Source organism: Phaethon lepturus, unplaced genomic scaffold, assembly GCF_000687285.1.
Source record: "Phaethon lepturus isolate BGI_N335 unplaced genomic scaffold, ASM68728v1 scaffold40621, whole genome shotgun sequence".
NCBI lineage: Eukaryota > Metazoa > Chordata > Aves > Phaethontiformes > Phaethontidae > Phaethon > Phaethon lepturus.
The window spans coordinates 15,000-32,240 of NW_010516270.1; the positions used below are offsets into that span (position 1 = coordinate 15,000).

At 42.1% G+C, this 17,241-nt stretch overlaps 2 protein-coding genes across 2 annotated transcripts in view; one reads left to right on the forward strand and one right to left on the reverse strand.

Annotated features, from left to right (window-relative positions):
- Positions 1-13,028, forward strand: part of LOC104627676 (GON-4-like protein) — a 24,937-nt gene extending 11,909 nt beyond the window's left edge. The window contains 16 exon segments of the mRNA XM_010296008.1: positions 1-123; positions 834-978; positions 1,168-1,318; positions 1,991-2,107; positions 2,964-4,703; positions 5,272-5,515; positions 6,502-6,683; positions 7,196-7,393; positions 7,960-8,103; positions 8,586-8,729; positions 9,024-9,143; positions 9,433-9,546; positions 10,040-10,247; positions 10,956-11,739; positions 12,208-12,310; positions 12,879-13,028. The exon segment at positions 1-123 is cut by the window's left edge and continues 31 nt beyond it. Coding sequence (XP_010294310.1) covers positions 1-123; positions 834-978; positions 1,168-1,318; positions 1,991-2,107; positions 2,964-4,703; positions 5,272-5,515; positions 6,502-6,683; positions 7,196-7,393; positions 7,960-8,103; positions 8,586-8,729; positions 9,024-9,143; positions 9,433-9,546; positions 10,040-10,247; positions 10,956-11,739; positions 12,208-12,310; positions 12,879-13,028 — 4,667 coding nt within the window.
- A 752-nt stretch (positions 13,029-13,780) lies between these two features.
- Positions 13,781-16,726, reverse strand: MSTO1 (misato 1, mitochondrial distribution and morphology regulator; the record flags this gene model as incomplete). Its single annotated transcript, XM_010296009.1, has 9 exons — positions 13,781-14,019; positions 14,259-14,377; positions 14,504-14,602; positions 14,834-15,018; positions 15,179-15,310; positions 15,857-16,009; positions 16,130-16,264; positions 16,357-16,474; positions 16,588-16,726. Coding segments are annotated over 9 exons (1,319 nt in total), but the record flags the coding sequence as incomplete, so codon positions are not given.
- Between the last annotated feature and the right edge of the window lie 515 nt (positions 16,727-17,241).

Below are 17,241 nucleotides of genomic sequence, written 5' to 3' on the forward strand. Positions count from 1 at the left end.
TCAATCCTAAGTTTCAAACAATGTTCCAGCCGTGTAACTTGAAGGGAGCACTGCAGCTCATTGAAGATTTTCATGCCCAAGTCCAAGTTGACTGGAGCCCTCGCAAAGCTGTGAAGAAGAGTGGTATGTATTTGAAGGGACAAGAGATTGGAAATCATTTACAGGGGGAGTTATTTCATGCTATGCACCCTCCAGATGAGGTATCGTTCAGACTGCTTTATTTTTTTAATGTTGCGAGGTATTTTTAGATAAAACCATCCACTTAATTGACTGCCTTTTTTTCTTTTTAAACTGACAACATAGTAAAGCATGATATACGAGCTGTTGACTTTTGTTTGACATAATTCTGCCGTTTATTGTTCTGCAGATGATGTTTTGAGCTGCAGAAATTCAAGAAACTATGAAAGTGGAAATAATTGTTCCAAATGTGTTGGTTAACACACATCAAGGAGATACTCCCTTCATAGGAGTATTTTAGTTAAAAAAAAAAAAAACCAAACAAAAACAAAAACCTCCAAACTGTTGGTTTCAAATATTTGGTTTGTGATTTTTCTGCTACCTAGAGAGTGAACTCACTTGAAATCAATAGCTTTTTACAAGTGCTTTTTCATTATAGAGCAAAAGAAAGGATGGAAAGGGAAAGTAATTTTACCTTTTGCTGCTGTAAACTTCAGGGAAAAAACTAGGAAATATGCAAATTCTAAAAACCAGGGAAAAAGTCTCTCTTTTTGCAGGGAAGGGAGTAAATGACACAGTGTTTTCAAGAAGTCACTTGCAAAAAACATTATTTGTCCGTATATATGTCTGTCCTTATCTGTTAATTCTTTTCACAGCCAATGAATTTCCATGTTTGCCAAAGCAAGTGGCATGGATTTTGGCAACAAAGAGAGTCTTTATGTATCCAGAGTTACTGCCAATATGTTCCTTGAAAGCAAATCCTCCCCGGGACAAGATTATCTTCACCAAGGCAGAGGACAAGTAGGTGCTTAGAAGTTTTGAATAAAAAGCATAAAAATGAGACTTCTTTGTTACGGAGAATTTCTAGGGCACACACTTTTGGGATATCTGTTTATTGTGCAACAGCACATCCAAATAGCAGTCTGCCATACTGTCTAAAAGACTTTATATTTTTTTTTTTCCCCTCTACCCTCTTTCTTCCTCCTCTAGTTTATTAGCTTTAGGTTTGAAACATTTTGAAGGGACAGAGTTTCCAAAGCCTTTGATCAGCAAGTATCTCTTGCCAACAAAAACTGCCCACCAGCTTACAGTACGAATCAAGAATCTCAATATGAATCGAGCTCCTGATAATATCATCAGAGTAAGTGATGCATTCAGATTGTGGTTTGGTGTGTTTCAGGTTTGTCTGTCTGGTGTTTGTTACACAATAAGAGACATGCTGTTTGATCCAAGGACCTTTTTGTATATGTGCTGACACTTTCTTAAAAGAAAATGTCATCCTTTCATTAGCAATGAGGATTTCTTTAAAAAGACCTTATCCTCTGTACTTCGCAAGTACTTGTGTTACAATTTTGTCTCTTTAGAGCCCAGCACTTGCAGACAGTCCTAATACAACTGTGGCTTCAGTAATCCTGACAAATTTGTACAAACAAACTTTGAGTAGTGAAGCTTAAACAAAAATGCTGTCTCCAGTCAGGCTGAGGGTCTAGCTGGCCAAATCTCCTGTCCCATAAGCGAAGGGCCACTGCTGAAGAGAGAATAAGAACCAGAAACACTTAAAGCAAATATGCCTGTGTATCTGCTACAACTTCATGCTTTCTTTCGAGAGAAACCAAGATGGCAGTGAGCTCTAGTTCAGCCTTTATTATTCTGTTTTAATGTTTCTGTGGGTAGTACCTTATTAAAGTAGTAGTGGTGAGAATTGCTTATTTCACATGAAGACTTTTACAGGGCACAGTTGTTATCCTACATCCCAGCAGTTATTTGAACACCACAGTCATCTTGTCTTGCATTCTCTCCTGTCTCCACATAGTACTATAAAAAGACAAAACAGTTGCCCGCACTGTTCAAGTGCTGTGAGGAAATCCAGCCTAATGAGTGGAAACCACCTGTGGAGAGAGAAGAGCATCGTTTGCCATTTTGGCTAAAGGTAGTTTCTGCTATTCTTTGTCCAGCATAGGGGTTTTTGTTGCTGTTTCATTGATTTCTTTTGGGTTTTTCTTTGTGGGGTTTTTTTTTTCTTTCTTTTTCTATACAGCCTAGGCCCAGAGTGAGTTGTCTGGTTAGCCTACAGCTCTGAAGTCAAAAGGTAGTCTGATTGTATTGCACGGGGACCCGCGTTCTCCTGAGTCTAGCTAGTAAACGTGGCAAGAACAGTACTTAGCAACCCGAAGTACTATACTCTACTCTTGGTGCTTCTCTGCCCAACTGCAGTACATGATTGAAGTTACCATAGACATAGTGTTTGTTGTCACATCCTTGTTTTGCTACATGGGTGTATTTCTAATGGCTGTGATTTGATGTGTTGTTTTTGTTATTTGGCTTTGTTAATTTGTTAATCAACATAGTCTGACCCTTGCCTTACGGTTAGCAGTGTTTCCATCTTTCCCACTGTATATAACAGCCATGAAAGAGGGTGTGTTCTTCCCCCTTAAAAACTCACCTTCTAAGACGAAAGAAGAAAACCAGTTGTCTTAATTGCCTGTATTTCATTGCTACAGTGAAGCTCCTTCCCACAAAATTATGATTTACTAAAGGAACCTTTATAAAGCAATTCAGTTCTGTTGTTTCTTTCAGGATCTCAGATTCTTTTGAAGGCTTTGGAGTAAAACTCGTGAATATAAAGTAATATACAGTAAACATAACGTAATATACAGTAGTATAAAGTAAATAAAAGATGCTTTAGTTTTAGAAGCAAGTTGCTGTCTGTCGCCTGCGTTGCTGTTTGCAGGTGATAATAGAGGAACAGCCTATGGACTGGACTAATAAACTCTTGTTCCCTTTAGGCAAGCTTGCCCTCCATTCAGGGGGAATTGAAGCAATTAGCAGAAGATGCCAGGGAGATGCCGGGTTCACCTGATGCAGAATCTGTCCTTTTGGGGACAGGAAAGGAAACTTCAGACACAGAATATGACAAAAAATACCCTCTACTCATGCCAAAGGGGCTAGTACTGACCTTAAAACCCCTTGCCAATCGATTCTCTAGGAGAGCATGGAGGAGGCAGAGGTCTTCTGCTCTGAAGCCTGTCCTCATTCGACCGAGTCCTTGTCTGCAGCCCAGTTCCAACACTATTAACATCCAGAAAACTGTGAAGTTGTCCCAGTCAGAAGCTCCTCCCAGCAAAGTTATGGTTCAGATTCCTCGGCTAATTCAGCCAGCTACAGTTATGCAGGCTGTGCCGGGAGTGCAGCCTTTGAGTGTTCCAGCAGTGGTAGGAAGTGGGGATGGCTTGGAATTTCAGAATGTGCTCTCCACTTTGCATTCGGACTCCAGACAAGCTTTCTCGGCTGCTGTACCACCAGCTCTAGTGTCCTCAAATCCAGTGACTTTTCAGCCAAAACTGATGTTGCCAGCTTTGGCCGGAGCAAAAATACGTAAGCCTTGTGTTCGTAAGGGATACCAAAAGAAAAAAGGGACAAAATCTGCCCCACTGATAAAGACTTCACCTTTGATTCAGCCACCTCCTGTCATCCTTACTGTACCTGCTACCACAGTGAAAGTGGTTAATATAGGCAACGGTTGCAATATGATTCAGCCCATAAATACAACAGTTGGTAGAGGCACTCAGGCTATTCCAGTTACAACCTTGTTGGTAAATCCATCCACTTTCTCGTGTCCCTTAAATCAGCCTCTAGTAACTTCTTCAATCCCTTCATTGATAGTCTCTCCTAACCCTGTTGGTCTTTCTGCATCATCTGTTGGTGAAAATGAAGAACAGCTGAATCTGGTTCCTCCCTGCCCTGCTGGAAACAACAAAAATACCTATCCCACAGTGGAGCCCAAGGTTGAACCCCCAGAGTTGTACGTTTCATGCTCTGCTCTATCCCCCAAGAAGGAGTGTAGGACAAATCCTGCTGCTTCAAATAATGGCAGTCAGGAAAAGGTAAATAAGAGTGACTGCTGTAGCTGGACAGTGGTAGAAGGAGAAGAGAACACTTCAGAGCCATTGTCTGTGGACCTTTTGCCTCATTTGGAAGATCCAGATGAAATGGTGAAAATTGAGCCTGAAGATTCAAATGACGCTACCAAGGAAGTAAATCCAGTACAGAAGAGGGATCTCTTATGTGGTGAAGTGAAGGAGCAATTCATGCTGGATCTTGGCCAGGAGCTGAACATGGAGGCTGCATGTTCATATTCAAATGACCTGAAAGAAATTAAAAAGGAGCATACTTTGTGTGACGAGAAGGGAGAAGAAGAGCGACAGGCTTTGCAGTCATCTCCCTGTGGTGAACAGCAGATGGATGCAGGTGGTGTTGCTGGACCACAAGTAAACAGTGAGTCTCCAAAGAATCTTTCGTACACAGCAGATGTTGAGGCAGAATTTAGTAGTCCACTAGGGAGACCAGAGGATTCGTCCAGCATAGATGGCCAGTCTGTTGGGACACCAGCTGGCCCTGAAGCTGGAGGAGAGCGAGAAGGACAAGAAGAGGAGGAAGAAGATGACTTTGATGATTTTACACAAGATGAGGATGAAGAAATGTCATCAGCTTCAGAAGAATCTATTCTTTCAGTGCCAGAACTTCAGGTAAAAGCAAACAAAACTTAATGACAAATATTGGTGTCCTGGAACACCCTAGTGGAGTTGGGGCAAATCACAATTTGAATCCAATTGGAAAGCTGGGCTAACTATAATAATAGCGTGGTATTGTGCTGTTTTAGAGAGAAATTAGATGCCACATTTTTCTGAGAAGATTTTTGAGTCCGAGCTAAAGGAATATCTTGCAAATATGCAGATTTAAATTCTGCTGAGTTGTAAGGACTTTCTCAGCTGAGGCTCTTCTTTAATAAGAAGTACTTTAAGTGAAAATTGTTTTTTGGGTCACAATTCCAGCAAGCCTTTAAGAACTAAGATGATCATTAAGGAATCCCGTCTAACTTAAGGCTTTTATAAGTGGCAGATTCTGAAATGTAATTTTGTGTGTGGTATAAAAACAGGCAGTTCTGGTTGTTGAATTCTGTTGGTCAGATGTTGATGTGTGAAATTAGATGTTAGAATTATGATGGAGTGAGCTAGTTGCTGAATGACACTAAAGCAAACACTAAAAGAAAACACTGTGAGGGTGGTGTGTGTTTTTTTTTTTTTGCTTTCTAAGGAGACAATGGAAAAACTTACTTGGCTTGCAACAGAGAGACGTTTAAGTCAAGAAGGAGATTCTGAAGAAGAGAATTCCCAAGAAGAGAACTCTGAGCCTGAGGAAGAGGAGGAGGAGGAAGGGGAAGGAATAGAAAGTTTACAGAAAGATGATGAAATATGTGGAGATATATCAGAGGAACCTAAATCTGCCTTCACATTGACAAAGACGGCCCCGCAGGTGGAAGCCCACAGAATGCCAGCAGGTAAGTTCTCTCGGTTTCTTTTGACAGAGGACAGGGGGAAATAGAGCTGCTCCTGCATTAAAAGCAAAACTATGGGGAAACTGAATCTGGGTTTAATTTCACTTAGCATATATGAGCTTAGTGATACTTTCCATCTGGAAATTAAATTTTGCAGCACAGTCACAATTCTGTAAAAACACTTCTTGCCATAGAAGCCTTTGTGCACGTGAATTTAGTGTCTTTAGTCCATTGTAATGCATTTATGCTTCAAAAAGTTGTGGACGTAAGGTTTGTGGTTTCTGTCAGCTAGTACTCGATTTCTACATAAGAACAATATTAAATAGTCAAATCTTTGCTAAACTGAACTTTGTGTTATAAGGTCACGTTGGGGAAAAATAAATGAAACTAAGTAATACCTTGGCAGAATATGGCAAGAGGTAGATGAATTTGAACTGTGAACTTCAAGGAGGTGGACCTCAGCCCATTAGACCAACAGATTCCTAATCTAAAGACACAAAAATCTCAATGTAGCAACTCTTAGTACACTATTTCATTCCCTACTGTGTGACACCAGTTATTTATGATGTTAACTCTATTAATGTAAATACTAAGCTAAAAGAATAATTTGCAAGCGTTACAGCAAGCTCTGATGTTCATGTCGTATCCCTGTTCACCCACTACGACTCTTTTTGCCCCTGGTATGCAGTAGATGTATCTATAAGTTCTTAGTAGATTGCTAGCTGAGTAACAGGGTTTGTTGCTGAGAGACTCCAGAGACTCTTTCCATGAGATGCCAGAAAAAATACCCCAGACAATTTAAAACTTGTTAGCTAGCCTGACTAATGAAAAGTATATTGCTCATACACTTACAGGAGAGCAAAACCACTTAACTCATCACGAACTCTGAAAACCTACTTTTGTATTGCAATATTGATCTAGAAGAGTAGTTTGTGTGCCAGCCCAGGGAGCGTATGAAACTGTACAACTTGCTTTGTGCTTCTTTGCAGGAGAAAACATGAAAGCCCCTGGGAAGAGCAGGAGTTCCCACAGAGCCAGAAATAAGAGGGGACGGGCTCGTGCTAGCAAAGATACATCTAAGCTGCTCCTCTTGTATGATGAAGACATCCTAGAGAGAGATCCCCTGCGGGAACAGAAAGATTTGGCATTTGCACAAGCCTATCTAACCAGGGTAAGCCAGACCAGTGTGTAACCCAGAAATACGAACATCGGACACTTTGAGTCCTCTAATACAGTTCAGGCCTGAGCCACGTAACTGCCAGTTCTAATTGTGTAGTGGATCTGGTTGGGATGGAGTTACCTTTCTTCTTAGCACTCCATATGGTGGTCCTTTACTTATAAAACTGTCTTTATCTCAACCTTGAGTTTTCTTGCTTTTGCTCTTCCTCTTCCCTCCCCTGTCCTGCCTGGGGGAGGTGGGGAGGGAGGGAGTGGCTGTGGGCGTGCTTCGTTGCTGGCTGCAGTCAATCCACACCACCAGGCCTCTCTTAACGTCAGAATTTCATAATCTTGGATTTGCTTCCCTTCTCTCTTGAGTAGTTCAAATTTATCTTTAAGGAAGAGACTTGGTTGGCTCAACAAAACTGTGTAAATTCTGAGTAGCAAGAGATTAAAGATTACTAAATTAACCTGTTTTCTTCCTGGATGTTCCATAGTCCTGCAAAGGTCTGTTGCTCTTTCCAGGTGCGTGAAGCCTTGCAGCACGTTCCTGGAAAGTATGAAGACTTTCTTCGCGTTATCTATGAGTTTGAGATTAGCACGGACAAGCGAACAGCTGTGGATCTGTATTCGACTTTACAGAAACTGTTGCATGACTGGCCACAGTTGCTCACAGATTTTGCTGCCTTTCTTTTACCAGAACAAGCTTTGGAGTGTGGACTGGTAGGTAGAATGAAAGCAGGAGACCAAATTTTAAGCGGACCATGTGAATGCTTGTGGGAGTGAAAGAATAAGGAATTCTTCCTAGGGCAAGAAAGGTAGAGAGTTGGTAAATGATTTTCTTACCTTGCTGTTTCATTAAACAGAATTGAAAAATCTAGTGTTTGTTTTAAGGCTCATACTAAGTATCACTGTGGAGAATCAGCCTTTCCCAGTTACTTTGCAGAACCTGACTGCAGAGACAATGTGCAGATACAGCAAGTGGAATGGTTCTCTTGTCTCACAAATCAGCCTTCCACTTTGCAAGGTAGAGGCTTTCACCTGTGACATTCTTTCTGGATTTTCCTATCTTACCTGCATATGGTTGAAGCAAAACTTTATAGGGCAGTAAGTATTGATTATACAAAGTCTTGTTTCTCTTCCTTCACATCTTCCCAGTTTTGCAATGGGTGTCAATACAAATGGAAAACAAATAGCAAGACAGGCATTTTATAGCTTGCTTAAGCCAACTAGAGATGCTTGGAAATATATTTTTGAACATGAGGGGTGAATCTTTTTCTTTTGGTCAGTTTGAAGAGCAGCAAGCATTTGAAAAAAGCCGGAAGTTTCTCAGGCAGCTGGAGATTTGTTTTGCTGAAAATCCTGCCCACCATCAGAAGATCATCAAAGTTCTGCAGAGTTGTGCAGACTGCCTTCCCCAGGAGATTGCAGAGGTAATCAGACATCCAGGTATCTCCTTTTGCTCAAAAACCCTGAGAATGCAGTCAGCTAGCCTGCTTCCCTGTTCCCATGTGCTGCTCTTTGAGACTACAAGAGTTTAGCAGGTGTGATCTCCCTCTGGGAGGTGTGGTAGAAAATTGAAGCTGCCTCTTCAAGAGGCTTTATAATTAACTAGCCTGTGTGAGTCTCCTCTCTCCTACCTCCACCTTGCTTTTATCACTTTGCAGGTGAAATTTTAGCTTAGTGCCTCCTAGATAGTCTGCCTAGAATTTTGGAGCGCTATTTCCATGCTAATTTGATAGCTGGATGTGGAATGATCTCAGAATATTCCTGAAGTAGTACCAGTGCAAGCATAAACTTCCATGTTGAAGGTCTAATAAGCCTTCATGTTCTACTTGCTTTGAGAAATCCTTCTGAGAAGAATGTGACGACATGGAATGAAATACTCATTTTTCTCTGGATTTCTCTCTCTCAGCTGAAGACCCAAGTGTGGCAACTGCTGAAAGGACATGACCACTTGCAGGATGAGTTCTCCATTTTCTTTGATCACTTACGGCCCTCAGCCAGCCGCATGGGAGATTTTGAGGAGATCAACTGGACAGAAGAGAAGGAATATGAGGTGGAGCAATCTTTCCCTCAAGACCAGAAAAGATAAAAGCAGAGATACTGGACATGTTTGAACTTGAAAGATTCAAATTTCCTGAGTGAGGAAAGCAGCAGGGTGGGATAGCTGTTGGTGGACTGAAGCAAACTTTACAAATTTTTTTATGGTATTTGCGTCTCTTCTAACATAATTGAACTTGTGATGGCCTGGAACTGAGCTCAATATTCAGAAATTCATGGGGAAAATTAAATTTGGTCTGCTGAAGAGCTATCATGATAGAGTAGGTTTTGTGTGTTTCTTTTCTTGTAGTTTGATGGGTTTGAAGAGGTGTCTTTGCCAGATGTGGAAGAGGAGGATGAACCAGCCAAGATGCATGCAGCCTCAAAAAACAAGAAGCGGAAAGAGATTGGAAGCCAGAACAATGACAAGGTGGGCCTGGGCTATCTCACTAGACTACATATTTGGACTGTGAGCAAATGCATGCCCATGAGGATAAATGTGTCTTAGAGAGACATGACAACGGCTTAAAAAGATTTGAAGAAGGGGGATTGAAATGTTTCCATTGTGCTTTGTGTGCCAGCAGTGTAATTACTTTAGTTTTCTGAGTGTGCACAGGAGTGCCACTCAGCCCTTCCTGGCTCACTCTGGGGTTAACCTTCCCCTGACTGTCATCTTGTGTACCATGCACGTTTGTCAGCTGGAGTATGTCTGTTTCCAGGAGGTCGAGTGGGTAGATGGGATGAAGGAATGTTCATGTTCCTGCCATGAAGGGAGTAGCGATCTCAAGCTAAAGAAAAGCAAAAGGAGGACCTGCAGCCATTGTAGTAGTAAGGTTAGTTGATAGGCCAAGTCATTGGAGTGGTGAGTGGAAAGTAGAGCCCTGCTGAGAGTGTCCCCCTGTTGTGATGATGTGTCCAGCCTTGGACCTCATGTCTCCAAAACAATGTGTTGAGGAAGAAAGTAAATCGAAAGATGACCAGTAGTGTCTCCATCCTTTGGAGCTCTGACTGTGTGACCTGGCGTTGCCCTGTCTATCTCCTGCTCACTTTCTACTGCCCCTCCTTGCTGTGCTCAGTAGTGTTAATTTTGGTATTCTTTTGAGTTAAGAATAAGCTTTCTTAGTGGAAGATGCTTGTGTGGCCACTATGTGAAAAGAACTGTGCTTGTTCGTAAGAACAGAAAAGATTCAGCTTTCTAAGTGCAAACATATTGCCAGACTGAAGCCTTTGTTAAGGTCAAGGAATACTTCGGAAGCAAAGGCCGAAGTGTTAGGTTCGGATTGATATACCACATCTGTAGTTATATGCCTATGTATTGATTTGCAGGTGTGTGAAAACAAATTTTATAAAAGTAAAGACTCCCAAGAGCTGACTGCAAGCCTTGTTCAACAAGAATCAAGTCCTCAACCTGAAGGGAAGGATTGTGGAATCGCTAAGGAACTTGCAGAAGAAAGCCTGGAGAACAGAGATGAGGGAGAGGATGTCCAGAGCAGAACAAAAGCCATTTCTAGGAAAGTGGACTCTCTGGCCTCAGGTGTGTGAAAGTCTTGTGTAGAGACAGGTATATCATTCATCTCTGAACTGGTTCACACAAATGAAAATAGGTATAGGACTTTCTGATGCAAACTTATTGAGATAATGAGAACATCTAATAATCTCTTTTCTTTTTTTTCCCCCTTGTGTTCATCCACTCTGGATGCTCTAAACATGCATATATCCAGAGCATTCCCTAGAAAAAAAACTTTCCTGACTAGAGAAATATTCTCCGCTTTTCAGAACGATTAGTCCATTTAAGCTTCTCTTGCTAGCATACTAATCCAATGCCCAGTATTACCAGTCAATGATTTCTTTCCAGTTTTTGGAGTAATTAAAAAAATCACGCATCTCTGTAATATTTCTTTAAATGATCTCCTTCATGTTATGTGTTTCTCCTTCAGTCTGGTACAGACAAGGGGAAACGTGATTATTGCAGGATAAACAACCTTTATACAGCAGTTGGTTGTAGTAACGTACAATGGTGAAGAAAATTGACTGCAAAGTGCTTTCTTTGAAGCACAGGATGGGTAAACCGCAGATAGAATTATAAAGCTGCTCTCAAACTGTGTTCTCATTTACAGCATTATGCTCTAGAATAATTAAAAAAAAAAATCTTTTAAAAGTAAATCTCTTGATAAATAAATTAATAAAGCCTCCAGAAGTTTTTTTGTACAGCTAGTCTAAACTTGTTTGGGTTTCTTATCAGGATCTCACCTGGAAGGAAAGATTGTCTCTGGCAGACACGCATCTTCTGAAAAAGCTGCACTGCCTGATAAAGAAGCTGGTGTCAGTGCTGTTGTGAATACTGCAAAGGACAGTGACTCTTCTATCACTGGCCCCAGATGGACGCATCTACAAAAAGCTACTCTAAAACTACCTCAGGAAACCAAAGACTGCCCTTGCACTGTGGGAAATGAGAGTGAGGGACTAAACCAGCAATATCAAGGAAATGCAGATGCTTCCCTTGGGCTAAGCAGAGATCTGCTGCTCTCTTCTCGTTCTACTACAGTAAAAGGTTTAACAGGACCTAGTTCCTCTTCTGGAAAGAGTTCATGTCAGACTGAAGGGCTTCATTCTGATGCATCAGATAAGCTCGCTGTCTTTGGTCATGCTTCAAAATTAGGTGTGAAGGAATTTGAGGGATCACCTTTGCCTCTGGAAGGAAAACCTGAAGTAAAGCAGGGTTGGATAACACCAGGTAGAAAACCAACACTGGGTAAGAGCTGCAGCTCACAGTCCCCTGATAATCGCATTTTGGAAGCAGATGATACAGGCTGCACTGGAAATTTTCCCGAGAGCAAATTAAAGTCAAATGCAAACAACTGCTTCCAGGTGCATCAGCATTCTGAGCAGCTAGAATGTGGAGTGGTTACTACCTCCCTGGGGCAAAAGGAAGAGGAGCAGCAACAGCAGCGAGTCACAGAAGCAACTGTGTGTGCTAAGAACAGCAAAGTCAGCTCGACGGGAGAGAAGGTTGTCCTCTGGACTAGGTATGTCTGCCTGAACACCATCTTACAGCCTTCGTGCATTCAGTATTTGGCTCCAGCTTTCGTATTACAGAGTATCCTTTATTTTCTTTTTGTATTCCCATTTCCTAATGTCTTTTGCCTCCTGCCTTTGAATAGTCCTGCTTTGTTTCCTCTAACCACAGTCAATCATAGCTGCCATCTTGGTCCTATGTGAAATGCTGTCTGCTTGTGGCAGTGTAGTTATTGTAGTACTTCAGACTGGAAAAGAACTTTTTTTTTTTGCTTTCAAAAGGCTTAAAAATAGGCTAAATGCAGCTCTGCTTAGAGATACATCTTGTGAATGGTGGTGGTAGTAATAAAGTAACAAGGCTGCTGGACTTGCTCCGTGACTGTCACCCTTACCTGGGAACAGGCCTCGGGCTTGTGGTGATTGAAGTGTGTCAGCGCTTGGTTTTGGCTGCGTTGTAACTACTGTGTACTGTTCTGCAGGGAGGCTGACAGAGTCATCCTTACCACCTGTCAGGAGAGAGGAGCCCACCTGGAAACCTTCCATGCCATCTCGCAGAAACTGGGCAACAAGACTGCTAGCGAGGTGAGGAGTTGGTGTGGAAAAGCTTGCGTCTGCTAGAGTGAATGGGGAAGGGGGGCGGAAAGGAAGGAAAGGTAGAGGTTTGCTGTCATCTTAGTCTCACAGACTTAACTTCAATTTGATCTGCATCAGAGAAGAGTCATCCCAATAGCAAATTAAAAATCCCAAACAAACCTGTATCTGTTCTGGTGGAGCCAAAAATTGTGACTGCCGTGGTCCTTTTTACATTACCATCAATATTCTAGCCTCATATTTGGTACCAGAATTCTTGCAGCGACTGCTACTTGGTCTTCCAGCCTTCTACTTAAATACAAGTAATCTCTCTAGTTTTGTCTCTTAACCTTCCCCACATCGCTGCCTTTACCTGCAAGTCAGTAGAATCGAACTGCTCTTCCAAAGAAGACAGAACAACTTGGGGCTCTTCCATTTCTCCTTCCCTTTATGATTGAATCTTATGTAAAATGTGATTTTAACATAAAAGGACAAACACCCCGAGCTTTGCAATAATGCAATTTCCATTTCGTACCACCTTTTACATGACTGGTCATCTTTGATTTCCCTTGTTCTTCAGGTATCCCACAGGTTCAGAGAACTGATGAAGCTGTTTCATACATCCTGTGACGGGAGCTCTGAAGATGAGGAGGATGCAACTAGTACCAGTAACACAGACCAGTTGTCAGATAAAGATCTTCTGCTTTCTGAGGAAGAACCTGATGACTAAGATTTTTCTGGCTCGATAAGCAACTGACTGAATCAGAAGGAGAGTTGTTTGCCAGTTTGCTGCTAGGCAGGTGCTGTGGATAAAGGAAAAATATTTGCACAGGTACTTAAGATAGCACCTTTTTTTTGTGTTCACTGTCCTGCTACACTTCTGACAAGCCGCACTTCTCAATCTGTACCAAACTAAAGGAATGATGAAAGCTGTTCGGGTGATAACTTCCTCTAAAACCTATATGGGGAGCTTCAACAATGACAGAAGTGATGCTTGTGGACACTGACCTCAATCCCTGGTGAAGACTGGGCCACCAGGCTTTGAAAAGAACATGTAAATATTGTATCATAAGATGTCTGTCTTGTTGTGGAACAAACACATGATTACTTTTTGGTTAAGTTTTCCCCTTGTGTTGATTGTATGTGGGAAAGTTACAATCTGAATTCTGTATTTATTGTGTGGTCTCATTCTAACAAGCAGAGCAAATTAATTTTGCAAAGTTTAAAAAAAAAAAAAAACACAACCCAAAAACCCCAAAAAGCAAAACAGAAACCACAACACAAAAACAGATGCAAAAATGCAGCTCTCCTCCTTTATGACACCATTGCAAGTAGCTGGACAACTTCAGCCAGCCTTTCTAATACGATTTTGCTGAAATGAAAAGAAAGCAGCAGTTGAGCCACCTTTAAAGCCATTTCCTTTATTCTGAAAGTGATCTTAAAGGTATTTTTACTTCCACTATCTCTAGTAATAAAGATGAGTTAGTCTGAATCTGCTTCATCTTCAGATTCATGTGCTTCAAACCCTGTTTCATAGCACTGTGACAGAGTTCTTAGCTCCTGTAAGGCCTCCTGGAAGTCATCCTGTTCAACTCCTGCAGAGAAGAAGCTGGCCCATCGCCGTATATTCAACTTCTGTAGATCCTTGTATAAGTTGTAGAGGAGCATGTGCAGAACCGGTGAAGACTGCAGGGCTGCTAGTACAGGGATGCTTTCAACAGCTGCAGGGAAAAACATCTTTGTTTAAATATACCAATCAAAATTGGTTCCCCAACCCTATTCTTTACAAGCAGTTGCTTTACTTGAACTCAGTGTAGCATAAGAGTTGCTTAACACTCATAGTTTTTGCCCTATGCTCAAAAGTTTTGTGTGTTTTTTTTTAATCCTTCTCTGTTAGACCCTACTGCCCCTGATATGATCTCTTTCTGTTGCAAAGTAAGTTTAAAGGGGCACTTGTTACCTGCTGGGGAATAACTGGGAGGTTTGTCCAGGAGGAAGCCTTGTCTGGTCAGAAGAGGAGAAAAGAACTGGGGGTATGGAGGTACGGTGTTACATGGCTGCTTGAGCACATGGGATGTGCTGTGAGGAAAAAGGTGAATAAAGTTATCCAAAACTTCTTCTACCTTCAGTTTACAGTTAGTGTTCCCTGTTCTTGGGGGAAAAAAAAAAAAAAAAACAACAAAAAAACAAACCACTGCTACCAACCTGAATGCCCCAGGAAACACAGTGTGTAAGTAATGCTGCAGAATCTGCTCAGTGCTCTCACAAGCATGGAGTGGAGAAGTGGGCTGCTTTCCTGGACAGCTGCTGCAAAGAAAACCAATTCATGGTTTTCCAAGGGACTTGACTGAAAATGTCACTGACTCAGCTGCTTTTTGGCTGTTTTGCTATAGAAGTAGCATGTCTAGATCACTAGACTTTTTTTTCCATTCAGCTGACTCTCCTACCACAAGACTGTGAATGACTTGTAAGAAAGCATTGCTGTTGAGAGTGCCAGGGTTCTGAAGGGAAAAGCGCAGTTCAAACGCTGATTACCTGATGTGACTTTCTTTGCCAATTCCTCGTAGCACAACAGACTGAGCAAAACAGCAGCTGACCTTTTGCTCCCTACATGAAGACAGAAGCTTCCAGGGCACGTCCTGCTGATAGGCACATAAAGTATCAGGAAGAGAGCAGTCGTGCGGGGCAGGAAAGGGAACAGAAGCCCACGCAGCCACAACCTACAAGTCAGAGAGGGGGTGACAAATCACGATCTAGAACGCTCCCCATGTCCTTATGTGCCTACATATGGCTGTGAAGTAGAACACCAGCTCTTGCCTACAGCAGTAGTTCAGGTAGAGCTGAAAGGAGCAGAGGTTGCTGTTCTATCATCTCTCTTACCTTTCTCCCAGAGAAGTTAAGTGTTTCAGCAAGGTGCATCATAGAGCCCTGAGAGGAACAGAGCCGGTAAGGAGCAGTCAGGGTATCGAGCACTGCTGCCAAAATTGCGCTACTGTGGTAGTTAAGTGATGCCTATGGAGGGAGACAAATGGAAGAGTTACAGGACAAGTTAAATTCATCTGTTCCTTAACCAACGTTTCTATGTTTAACTTAAGCATAATCTAAATTGGGCTTTCGGTGCTTAACAGTTATTTCAGGTTTTGGATAAGCAAGTCAGCTGTTTGCTAACAAGTGAGGTGTTGCCAGTTTTCTTGTCAGCAGCTTCTTAGTGCTCAGACAAGGCTGGAGTTACATACTCCACGTGTGAATAATGCAGTAAAGCATTTTTTTTCAGTGCCTTCAAAACTGAAGGCAGTACACCAACTGAAAGACCACAAAAAAGGAAATGTGTTAGTTTTTAAGAGTATGAAAAAAAACATGGGAATTAGGAGTTGGCAGTTAAGTCTCTGCTAATAGTGAAAAATCAGTAAAAAAAAAAAGTCTTTTCTGCTTAGCAGAACACTATCATGAAAAAACATTGCTAAAGCTACATCGCTGCAGAAAACACTGTTCAGGGTGTGGTAAATCTGAAAAAGCCGAAAGCCAACCAAGGTAGATAAACCACTACACAGTACATACATCATAGTTTATATATGGAAATGTAACAGGAGGTTGTGGCTTGATTCCTAGACTCCCACTGAGCGACAGGGGGCAAAAGAGCGAGCTGTGACTGGAGAGATGGACAATTCCTAGGGCTGTGTTCATCAGCCTGTAAAAATTCTTCTGAAAATCCTGGAGGTAAAAAAAATCCAACCATTAGAATCTCAAAGATGCAAACAAGAAACGGTCTAATCCACACTGGACATGAAAGTGTCACCCGTTCTTGGGGTTTTTTTCTATTTTTTCACTTACTCCTGCATTACTCATAACTGGAGTCAAGCCCCAGGTCAGGATTCCTTTTCCCGAATACTCATCGTAGAGCATTTCTGTCACCTTGGCACCAACTCCAGAGAATCCATTGTGTAGGTCACAAAGGACTTGAAATCCCTGTGTAAAATGATGGCAGCATCTGAGATTCTACTTAAACTTCAAGAGAAAGTTTCTTGAAAGAAAAGGGAGTTTGGACTAAGCTGACAAACCTGCAGATAATCACACTCTTCAACATAGAAGTGCAACCGATCTTCCAACTCCTCTATGCAGCCAGGATCTTGCAGCAGACTTTCACCTTGTCCAAAGGCTTCTAGACAACCACACTCCCTAAGAAAAAAAAGGGTGGGAAGCTTATTCTATGCCTTCTTAATTCTTTCTTGAAGGCAAAACTAAGATCCTGTTCTGGACAGCAGATTCTGAACCAAACCTCTAGGACATACCCATCATGCATATACTGACGGATGACGTAGATGCTCTTGGGATGCAAGTGCACGTTGAGGTAATCGGACCAGACCTGCACACTGCTGCCTGAGTAAACTTCCTGGGAGACAGCGAGTCGCGAAGGGGCAGGAGATGCACCTGGAACGAGATAAATGTGAAGAGCCAAAGTCTTCTAAACTCTGAACATCCCCTTGAATAAAGAAAACAAAAACAGCTTTTAGCCCAGTTTCTTTTTGCTGCTCTTGGACCCATCCTTCTGTAAACAAAGAAATCCTATCCCATAGTTTTCCTGCTCCCCTCGTGCGTGTTCACTGACAACTTGTCCAGCATCAGCCTGCTGTCACGGGGCTTGTTCCACCGTTCTAGAGCTCTTTGATCCCAGTAAATAAACCAAAGCCATCGGGACAGCACGAACTGGACAAAACACAAACGAGTAATGCACAGAAAATGCACACGCACCTTGAACTGAAGTGCTGGAACCTCCCTTTCCGTCAGAGGGAGCGTCTTCCTAAGGAAAAAGCGCGGTGCAGTAGTTTACGTGATGCTTTGTCTCATCCTTCCACGTGTTACGGGGCAGGAAGTTAAAGCAAACGCCACGAGTGAACCAAACCCGCGCGGAGTCTGCGATACAGCCGGCGGCGTCCGGGCAGCGC